At 58.1% G+C, this 10,433-nt stretch overlaps 1 protein-coding gene across 3 annotated transcripts; it reads left to right on the top strand.

The window, feature by feature from the left end:
• The first annotated feature begins 318 nt into the window (after positions 1-318).
• On the top strand, positions 319-8,896 carry SH2D6 (SH2 domain containing 6). 3 transcript variants are annotated; one of them, XM_039460723.2, is made up of 16 exons: positions 319-461; positions 823-857; positions 1,214-1,284; positions 1,387-1,501; positions 2,062-2,114; positions 2,762-2,822; positions 4,808-4,830; positions 5,285-5,345; positions 5,747-5,825; positions 6,085-6,112; positions 6,237-6,261; positions 7,109-7,164; positions 7,456-7,539; positions 7,709-7,867; positions 8,477-8,605; positions 8,811-8,896. In XM_039460723.2, the coding sequence occupies exons 1-15, from the start codon at positions 370-372 to the stop codon at positions 8,591-8,593; spliced, it is 1,059 nt and encodes a 352-aa protein (XP_039316657.2). In that variant the 5' UTR covers positions 319-369; the 3' UTR covers positions 8,594-8,605; positions 8,811-8,896. The 3 variants fall into 3 exon arrangements, with proteins under 3 accessions (XP_039316657.2, XP_074253618.1, XP_074253633.1); XM_074397517.1 differs by having other exon boundaries at positions 4,784-4,830; XM_074397532.1 differs by lacking the exon at positions 7,456-7,539 and having other exon boundaries at positions 4,784-4,830.
• The last annotated feature ends 1,537 nt before the right edge of the window (positions 8,897-10,433 follow it).

Here is a 10,433-nt window from a genome sequence, read left to right as displayed (position 1 = left end):
TGAAGTGAGAAAGGCGACACTGATCAGAGAGCTGAAGGAAGCCCGAGAACCCTGATCCAGCTTAGCTCTTCCTGCTGTTGGGCAGAGGGGCTGGAGACCACAGCGTGGGGAATGGCCCACCTAGGGGAGGCTCAGAGAGCTGGGGCTGGGCCCTGGAAGTGTCCTGGATGAAGCTGGTCTGGGGTTGGAGGCCACAGCAGACCCATCTTCCTGGTGATTAGGAGATGCAAATGATGGGAACAATGGAGCCCTTGTCCCCAGGCCATTTGTGGCAGATCCCAGGCTCCAGGGAGGCAAAACTCCTCTGCCTCTGCCATGGTAAGATGTGGTCCTCGGACAGCCCCAGGGACACCAACCTGCCCACCTGGGATGCCCAGGACTCAGCCAGGGAGAGGCTACACTGACCCCTCTTCTCCCCACCCTGGCTCTTTCCAGGACAAGCTCAGTGGGAGCAGGTCCGAGTGAGTACTGGGGCTCCTCTCTCCCCCGCCTCCTGTCTCTCTCTACCCCTCCTCTCCTGGGTACAGCTATCCCAGGAGCCGTGCTGGCTCTGCCAGGACCTTCTCTGCCCAGGGAGACCATTCACGTGCCTCCATCTCTTAGTCAGCCCTAGGGCTCCCCGACTCCCGGCTTCCCCAGGGCACTAGCTCATGCAGCTGTGCGCCCACAGGCGCTAGCTCTGCCCCCAGCCTCCTTCTCTGCTGCCCTGGTCCCAAGATCTCTGTCAGTCACACTGTCATAGATATGAATGTCCCAGAACACAGTGTGTCTCGTACAAACTCAAGGGTCCCTTGGGCAGAGTTGACTAGAGTGTGCTTGCAGGCTGGGGCCACCGCTTCCACCCCCCAGATGTGTGGGTAAGTGACACAGTGGGCAAGAGGGGCCCAACAGATGGGGATCCCTTGCAAGTCAGGTCCCCCCAGTGACTCTGCACACCTCCTACCTCCCAGAGCCCAGCACTGCTGAGTCACAGGGGCCTAGCTCTCCCATCTATCTTGGCCAGAATCAAGGGGTGCAGAAGGCAGGGGATGGGCATAGGTGGAAAGGCCCCTTGTTTCCAAAATGCCTACCTCAGTGGCCCTGAGGCAGCATTGAAAATGCCTGTGATGAGTGGTTCTTTTGAGCTGAAGCACCGGCACTGTCAAGGGCAGGTGGTTTATTATACTTGGGGAAAAGTGGGCAGGGAGGCGGTGAGGCTAGCCTGTCTGTGCAGACTCCCCAGGTTGGAGAGAAGATGCCCCCAGCCCATCCTTTCTGCCTGCCCCAGGGACCTGGAGACACAAGGTGAGTCTGGCTGCTGAGGCTGGGGTGGGGGAGCTGCGGCCAGAGCCTGTGCTGGACACCCTCTCCCCTCCATTCCCACTCACTGAGCATCCTTTCCTCCAGGCCCAGGAGGAGGACGAGGAGGAAAATAAGTATGAGCTTCCCCCCTGTGAGGCTCTGCCCCTCAGTCTAGCCCCTGCCCACCTTCCTGGCACTGAGGAGGACTCCTTGTACCTGGGTGAGGGCTGGGAGGTGGGAGGCAGGGAGGCTGGGTGCTTGGGCAGGGCAGGAGGGTCCCCACAAGATTAGAGCGCACAGGCCTCGCCTCTCCTCCCCTGCCTGTGCTGAGGCAGCAAGGGAGGCCTCAGCTGGCAGCCATGGGGCCTCTTGGCTGGGCAGAGAGAGAGAGAGATGAAGGAACGGAGGGAGGGAGGGCGGAAGGGAGGAAGAAGAGTGGGAAGGGAAAAGGAGGGGTGTTGTAACCAAGGCAACAGCCGGGGCCTGGCATTCCCCTTCTGAGATCCCCACACTTCTTCAGGCCAAGGGCGGGGGTGCTGGGAGAGCCCTGGCTGCCGCTGGCATCCCACCCCCACTGCTCAGCTCCTGGGCCAGGTGGAGGCAGGGAAACTGCCCGCCTCCAGTTGCCATGGAGACCGGGCTGTCAGGAAGCCAATGAGCAAGGGGAGCGAGGGAAGGAGGAGGAAATGGAGGCTAGGTGGGTGGGGCGGGGGGGGGAAGAAAAATGGGAACCCGCCTGGGAGGAACCCACCAACTCACAACACATGCGATCTTTTCCAGATCACTCTGGCCCCCTGGGTCCATCCAAGCCACCCCTGCGTCAGCCCACCATGGTGAGAGGCCTCCCCAGAAGTCCCTCCTTCCTCACTCACCCTACCCCAAGCTGCCATTTCCTAGTGAGTGAATCTTAGAGGCATCTCATTTGCAAGATACCCCCACATTTGCATTCAAGAGGCCCCTGAAAAATCAGATGCCAGACGCAGGAGAAGCCAGAGCCCTGCCGCTGTCAGTCACTCCTCCAACTCCTGGCCTGGTCCTTCCACCCTCCCCTCAGCTTCACCCAGGGTGTCCTTCTCACCTGCCTGAGGGGGAGGGAAGGGGCTCAGCTGCCCTTTCCCTGGATTCTGGGACCTGAGGACCCCTCTCCACCTCCAGACTGAAGAAGTCCCTACCTCAGCTGCCAGTCACTGCCAGCTCTCATTCCCACCTTGATCCCAGTGGGACTTTTTGGATTTTGAAAGCTACCACCTTTATCATACATTTCACTAGAATTTTTGTAAAAAGCAGGAGTGATTCACAAAACAAAGAGCCACAGAGTAGAAGCAAAGACAAGTCATCTGTTTTGTACACTTTTAAAGCTACTCAGATGCAAGTGGTCCCATCCTGTCCCATCTCGCCCCTTCCTTGTCCTCCTGGAAGGAAACTGGTGCCTCAGTTTCCTTCTCCTATCTGCCCTCACCGGCCCCCATTGTACCCACAGCTGAAGGAAGGAGTGAGCCTGCCGGTGACCGGGAAGCAGGCACCTGTCTTCGGAAGGCGAGGTAATGCGATGTCCTGTCTTTCCGTGGCTCCATCCCTGGGACAGGGAGTCCTCCTGCCACAGGGTAGAGCTGTGCTTGTCTGACATGGATCTCATACTCTGCCCCTTCATGGCACCAAGGGATGTGCCATGAAGGGGCAGAGTATGAGAACCAGAGTATGAGACCCACATGGCTGTGCCCCTTTTTACCTAGTGATTTCTAAGGTAGACAGGCAGTTGGCCTTGCCCCTAATGAAATAAATGAGGAGACTGAGGCCCAGGGATATGAAATGCTATGCCTAAGATCACACAGAAGCAGAGACTGGTCTACTTTTTTTTGGCTCGGCTGGGCGTGGTGGCTCACACCTGTAATCCAAGCACTTTAGAGGCCAAGGCGGGTGGATCACCTGAGATCGGGAGTTCAAGACCAGCCTGACCAACATGGTGAAACCCTGTCTTAAAAAATAAATAAAAATAAAATAAAATAATGCCGGGCGCAGTGGCTCAAGCCTGTAATCCCAGCACTTTGGGAGGCCAAGGCAGGTGGATCACGAAGTCAAGAGATCGAGACCATCCTGGTCAACATGGTGAAACCCCGTCTCTACTAAAAATACAAAAAATTAGCTGGGCATGGTGGCACGTGCCTGTAATCCCAGCTACTCAGGAGGCTGAGGCAGGAGAATTGCCTGAACCCAGGAGGCGGAGGTTGCGGTGAGCCGAGATCACGCCATTGCACTCCAGCCTGGGTAACAAGAGCGAAACTCCATCTCAAAATAAATAAATAAATAAATAAATAAATAAATAAATAAATAAATACAATTTTAAAAATAATAAAAATTAAAAAAAATTTTTTTTTTGGCTCGACTGCTTGGCTTTTTTTTTTTTTTTTTTTTTTTTTTTTTTTGAGACGGAGTTTCGCTCTTGTTACCCAGGCTGGAGTGCAATGGCACGATCTCGGCTCACTGCAACCTCCGCCTCCTGGGTTCAGGCAATTCTCCTGCCTCAGCCTCCTGAGTAGCTGGGATTATAGGCACGCGCCACCATGCCCAGCTAATTTTTTGTATTTTTAGTAGAGACGGGGTTTCACCATGTTGACCAGGTTGGTCTCGATCTCTCGACCTTGTGATCCACCCGCCTCGGCCTCCCAAAGTGCTGGGATTACAGGCTTGAGCCACCGCGCCCAGCCTTTTTTTTTTTTTTTTTTTTGAATCAGAGTCTCACTCTGTTGCCCAGGCTGGAGTGCAGTGGCGTGATCTTGGCTCACTGCAATCTCCACCTCCTGGGTTCAAGCGATTTCTGGCTAATTTTTTTTTTTTTTTGAGACGGAGTTTCGCTCTTGTTTCCCAGGCTGGAGTGCAATGGCATGATCTCAGCTCACCGCAACCTCTGCCTCCCGGGTTCAGGCAATTCTCCTGCCTCAGCCTCCTGAGTAGCTGGGATTACAGGCATGCGCCACCATGCCCAGCTAATAATTTTTAGTATTTTTAGTAGAGACGGTGTTTCACCATGTTGACCAGGATGGTCTCGATCTCTTGATCTTGTGATCCACCCGCCTCGGCCTCCCAAAGTGCTGGGATTACAGGCTTGAGCCACCGCGCCCGGCAGTCTGGTTAATTTTTATATTTGCGTAGAGAGGGGGTTTCACCATGCTGTCCAGACTGGTCTTGAACTCCTGACCTCAAATGATCCACCCGCCTCGGCCTCCCAAAGTGCTGGGATTATAGGCATGGGCCACTGTGCCCGGCTGCTAATGATTTTTTTGAACAGTCCAAAGTCATTTGGAGCCAGGCCTGGCAAGTCATTTGGGAGGTCAGGACAGGTGACACCATAGGCTGTGCAGAGAATCATCAGGAGATAAGGAAAGCTTTCTCCTGGGGCTTCAAAGCTGACACTTAGACGCCCTCCTCGGAGACGCCCCAAGGAGACTGCTCTTCTAGCCTCAGTCCCACTGAATTCCTTTCTTCTCCCTGCTGCGCGTGACAGGTGGTTCTCTCCTTTTCCTTCCAGAGCAGGGTGCATCATCCAGAATGGTGAGCAGCCCCTCCATCTCCACCTCACATTCCAGGGTTCTGGTTAGGAGACTGGCAGGGGTGGGGTAGAGTGGGGGGCTAGGGAGGCCCAGGAAATATCCCTGAAACCAAGGGAAAAGACCCAGAGCAGAGCCCCTGCCCCTCAGCCGCAGGCCCCTGGCTGGCGTGAGCCAGCTGTCCTGAGGGTACTGCCTGGGGCTCCTCCTCACACTCTCTGAGAGCTGAGGCCCATGGGCACCTCTGAAGGGGAAGGTGCCTGTGGGATGCCCCCTCTCAGGCAGAGGAGAAATTGTAACCATTCAAGCTGGCTCCCAGAAAGAGGGTCACTGTGTGAGGCAGGAGTGGGGTGCCTGCCACGCCTCCAAATTGATGGCTCCTCCCCCAGGACCGCTAGTCCTAAATGAAACCCCAGGACTGGGCAAACCATGGTCCCACATACCCCTCCCTACATTAGGTACCAGACCTTCCAAAAAAACCTGATGAGAACCTCTACTTGGAATGTGAGCCTGATCCAGGTGAGCCCCTCCCTCAGCTCCAGACCCCTCCTGCCCGAGGCCCTCAGCTGCCCACAGCACGACACACTCTCCTGGCTCCATCTGCTTCCCTTGCCACCTCTCACCACCCCCAACAACATGCATTTGCCTTCAGTCACTGCATGGACATCACACTTTTCTGCCTGTGGTTCAGGTTGACCCATGCTGTGCCGGCAAGGGAGGTGCCCCACTTAAAGCATGGGTTGGGTGGGGTTCCCCAGCTGCTGTGGCCAGGACAGCATCTGCCTCTGGTTGGAAGCACTCCCAGGAAGTCCAGGCTGCAGAGAAGCAGCAGGCCCTGCAGCTGTCCTCCGCCCCGCCCCGGCCAGCGTGGGTTCCCTGCCTGGTGCCCAGCCTAGCCCAGCCTGCCCTCTCTGTTTCAGTCCTGGCTTTGACTCAGACTCTCAGCCCCCAAGTCCTGATGCCTTCAGGGCTTCTGCCCAGGGCATCGGTGGTGCCCAGGTAAGTGCCCCAACCAGGTGAATGTGCGCGCGTGTGTGTGTGAGAGACTCACACACACACACACGCACGCACACAATTTACACAGAAACAGCACCCCAATTCAGCCTTCCCCAGCCCTGACCCTCGGATGGAATCTCCTTGCACTGTCCCAGGGCCATTGGCAGTGGTGGCAGGGGCAGCTTTGATGCTGGATTCACTGGCTCTTTCTCTTGAAAAACATAAAGACCCTGAGCTCTATCCCCCAATTTTCTTCCCACAGGCCCACAGCCCCCCAGGAAACTTGGAATGTAAGAGGCTAATGGTCAGGGGAGAAGAGAGGGAGGCAGGGAGGGAGACTCAGGGTGGGACCTGGGGCCCAGGCGGCAGGCCTGCAGGGCCCAGCCTCTTCTGATCAGACCTCCTGTGTGCCAGGGCGCAGCGGATGCCACCTCTAAAGGTGAGTACAGGCTAGTCCAAAGGTAGTTAGTTATCCCAACTGATTGTTCACAGTCAGTTACAGATGGAACTCCTTCCCTGCTTCTCATGACTGCACTTGACTAGTCTTAAAAAAAAAAAAAAAAGTAGGCCAGGCGCGGTGGCTCAAGCCTGTAATCCCAGCACTTTGGGAGGCCGAGGCGGGTGGATCACGAGGTCAAGAGATCGAGACCATCCTGGTCAACATGGTGAAACCCCGTCTCTACTGAAAATACAAAAAAAAATTAGCTGGGCGTGGTGGCGCGTGCCTGTAATCCCAGCTACTCAGGAGGCTGAGGCAGGAGAATTGCCTGAGCCCAGGAGGCGGAGGTTGCGGTGAGCCGAGATCGCGCCATTGCACTCCAGCCTGGGTAATAAGAGCGAAACTCCGCCTCAAAAAAAAAAAAAAAAAAAAGTAGGTGACTGCAGGCATCTTCCGCATGAATGTAGGTGGTCCTGCCAGGGCCTACCCCCAGCCCTGCAGGCCAGACTCCCTCAGGCCTCACTTTCCTGAGGATGTCCCTGAAGCTCTGACTCCAGCTGAAATCAGGCCTGAGGGGACCCTTGGGGATTTTCAAGGGTCTGTGCCAAATCAGGAAGCCCCTAGTCTGTGCCCCAAGATCACACCTCATTTGGAAGTCACACGAGGCCTGGCTGGTGGGTCCTGCCAGGGCACTGGACCTGGACAGTGGGAGAAGCACTGGGTGCCTGGGTTTGGGCTCAGGCCCATACACGCCTCCTTCTGCTTCCCACCCCTGCACCTGTCGCCTAGAAGCCTCCCTTGTCCACCCCCACGCAACCTCAGCTCTATAATCTGATTCTTCTAACAGGAAGGAAATTGTCTCTTCCCTCTGTAGCCGCCGCTGGGAGCGCCTCAGCTGTTGAGGTGAGGAGGGGCTGGGAGCAGGCTGTGGGGAGAGGTTCAGGGAGCAGAGCCCAAGGGTCTTCACCCAGGAGTCTTCTTGGGCTGAAGGGTGCACCACTTCAAGAACACATGTTGAACACACATGTGCAACACCCCACCGTGCCCCAGACAGGGACGCCTCTTTGTTCTGCCTGCCGGGGACTCAGTTGAGGAAAGGTGATGGGAACACAAATAACTGCACCCTGGGTCCTCGGCACCCCATGCCCAATCCAGTGCCCTGGCACATCTCTGAGTGGCTGTGTGTATGCACAGGATGGCGACCTGCTGGCTCAGCCTTGGTACTCAGGGAACTGTGACCGCCATGCTGTTGAGAGTGCCCTGCTCTGCTTACAAAAGGTGGGCAGCCACGGAGCCCGGGCCTTCTCCGAAACCCCTTCTGCTCACAGGCTGTGGCCAGCCCAGCACTGGGGCACAGGAGAGCCAGGAGGGTTCTGGCCCCATCATGTGTCAGGGCGGTGGGAGGGCCATTGGAAGATGAGTTTGATGGCTGGGGTCTCCTCCACAGGACGGGGCCTACACCGTGCGCCCCAGCTCGGGGCCTCATGGCTCCCAGCCCTTCACTCTGGCAGTGCTTCTCCGAGGCCGGGTCTTCAACATTCCCATCCGGCGGCTGGATGGCGGGCACCACTATGCCCTGGGCCGGGAGGGCAGGAACCATGAGGAGGTGGGAGCTGGAAGGAGGCAGGGGCCTAAAGAGGGGCAGCAGAGCAGTACCCAAGGCCCAGCCAAGAGCATTTTGTGTTTCTGGGGTGGGCGGAAATGACAGAGCCCAGGGCCCTGAACTCCTTCCCAGACACCTGGCACTCTGGGAAGAGGCCCGCCCTCTGGGGGGCTCAGTCTGCACAGGGCCGAGGTGGGGGCCTTTGTGTCTCTAATGAACCCAGTTGGGAGGAGGGCAGTGTCCAGATTCTTCAGAATCTTGTCAACCTCCCCTGAGGACTCTACGTCACACCCAGCATTTGCTGGGGTGCAAACTAGAGACAGTCACCCACCACTCAGCTCCCCATGCTGGAGGACCCGGGCAGAGGCATGCCCTAGAGTCAGTTTGATCTAGCCTTGGGCATAAGGGTCTGGCCAGCGGCGTGCCCATGGGTGCAGCAGCAGGAAAGCTGCCTGAGGCCTGGTACCAGGCAGCAAAATGGCAGTGGAGCTGCATGGGGCAAACATCTAGAAAAGTGTCAAAAGCCACCTTGCCGGAGTCCCACAGTTGCCTCAGGAATTTGCTCCCAGCATGAGGGTCACGGGGCTCACAGATGCCCTGCCTCTCGGCCAGCTCTTCCCCTCCGTGGCCGCCATGGTCCGGCACTTCACGAGGCACCCCCTGCCCCTTGTGGACAGACATAGCGGCAGCCGGGAACTCACCTGCCTGCGCTTCCCCACCAAGCCCTGAGGCCACAGCAAGGTACACAGCGCCTTTGGAGTTTGCTTCTTGCCCCGCCCCATCTTGGTCTGTCTTCCTCTCTCTTCGTCACTCCTTACCCTAGCCTTTCCCATGCCCACAAGCGGCATTAATGGAGAAAAGCTGCCTGAAGACCCAGGGAAGGGTCCTGAAGACCCACCCCATGCTCACCTAGAGCCTGATGCCACCCTCCCTGTTGCCTCTCCAGGGCTGACACCTCTTCCTGGCCTCCAGGAATGCAGGTATCCACCCAACTCACTAAGTCCTGGATGAAGGAACCGTGGTGGCCTAGACTAGACAGCGGACAGCACAGGCACTGCTGGAACAGCAAACGATCCCCTCACATCCACTTGGGGTCCTAGCGTACCCTGGGAGGGACTGGCCTGCCTTGCACAAGTGTTTTGCTTCCAATAAACATTTGTGGAATGAATTCTTGAAGCTGCTAAATGAAGCAGAGGTGGCCTGCACGAGGAGGCCCCATGGTTCTCAAGTGTCACAGGGCAGACTAGCCCGCAGTTATGGAGATGCAGGAGCCAGGCCAGGGCGGAAAGGGCCAGTCATTTCTACCTCGGATTGGGACTTTTACCTTTAGATGCTCTGTGCCGAGAGGCGAGGCCGTATGGCTGATTTTTGTTTTGCTTTGTGGGGGCTGAAGTGGGAAAGAGAGGGAGGCTCAGTGCTGTCTCTGACACACTATTAAACGAGGAGAATGGGGTCCATTACCGACTCCTCCAACACCTATCTACTGTACAGCGCTCCCGGGGGAGTGATGAGCCTGATTTTGGGAGCTTGGTGCTGTCCAGAGCAGCGGAGACAGTGGGCCCGGGAAACATCTGCATGTGATGTGCACTCAACAGTGGCGCTCAGAGAAGACAGGACGGCGGGCGGGAGCTTGGGGGTGGTGGGAGGTGGAGGGGCGCCCCAGGTCCCCAGGCGGCCAGGCGGAGCTGCGAGACAGGGTGCGGACCCCGAGGCCCGGCAACACCGGGTGGCCGGCGGCCTGCAGGCGGGCGGGGGCGCCTCGGCCCTGGCGCGGCGCCCGGAACACCCCGTGCCGGAAGCGCCATGTGACCGTGACTCCGCAGAAGCCGCGAGCGCCGCGAAACAAAGGGCGCCTCTGCGGCCTCCTCGAGCTCGGGCCGGCACCGAGGGCCCGGACCCCCTACCCCATTACGAACCCCCGGACTCCCCGGCCCTGCTTGCCGGGTTCTGGCCGGCCGGGAGGCGCGGAAACCCCGCGGTGATGGGGCGGGCACCAAGGACGCGGAGATGCCAGCGCGAGGCGGGAGGCGGGAGGCAGGAGGCGGGAGGCGGGGTGCGGGGTGCGGGGCGGCAGGGCGTGGACGGTCCCCTCCGTCACTGCCGGCTCCTGCGGATTACCGCCTCGGAACCTTCATTTCTTGCCTGTAATAAGGGGAAGATAATCATCCCTACGTCATCGTCCTCCGGTTAGGAGGCTTAAGTGAGACATGCCACGTAAAGGGGTGCCTGGGGGGGCACGGAAACACTCTCCGAATTCGGGCCAATTAGCTGCCACTATCAAAATCGCTGCACGGACACACTCACCGGCCAGGGCACTAGGAGGGGGCGCGAGCTGGGGCCGGCGGCGCCGTTGGAGGGCGGGGAGTGGACACCAGTGTGTGTATGTGAGGAGGGGACCCACAGCGGGGGCTTCTAGCAGAAGCCGCAGGATAGGAGACCCCCCAAGACACGCTCAGCCCCGCTGGCCCAGGCCTGGCTCCCTCCGCCCTCCACACTTTCCCCAGCCTCATCCCGCAGGCACGCAGGGGCTGTGGAGGTTGCGGAGCTTGGCACCTTGGGCTGGGCCTCA

The sequence above is a fragment of the Saimiri boliviensis genome, chromosome 1 (genome assembly GCF_048565385.1).
Source record: "Saimiri boliviensis isolate mSaiBol1 chromosome 1, mSaiBol1.pri, whole genome shotgun sequence".
Lineage (NCBI taxonomy): Eukaryota > Metazoa > Chordata > Mammalia > Primates > Cebidae > Saimiri > Saimiri boliviensis.
This window is presented reverse-complemented; position numbering and strand designations above follow the sequence as displayed.

Excerpts from the sequence above, each read along its gene's own strand:
- SH2D6 (XM_074397517.1), top strand. The coding sequence starts at position 370 with ATGCCCAGGACTCAGCCAGGGAGAGGCTACACTGACCCCTCTTCTCCC. Across the intron at positions 462-822 it reads CTCAGTGGGAGCAGGTCCGA|GCTGGGGCCACCGCTTCCAC; the intron begins GTGAGTACTGGG and ends GTGTGCTTGCAG. Across the intron at positions 1,285-1,386 it reads CAGGGACCTGGAGACACAAG|GCCCAGGAGGAGGACGAGGA; the intron begins GTGAGTCTGGCT and ends CCTTTCCTCCAG.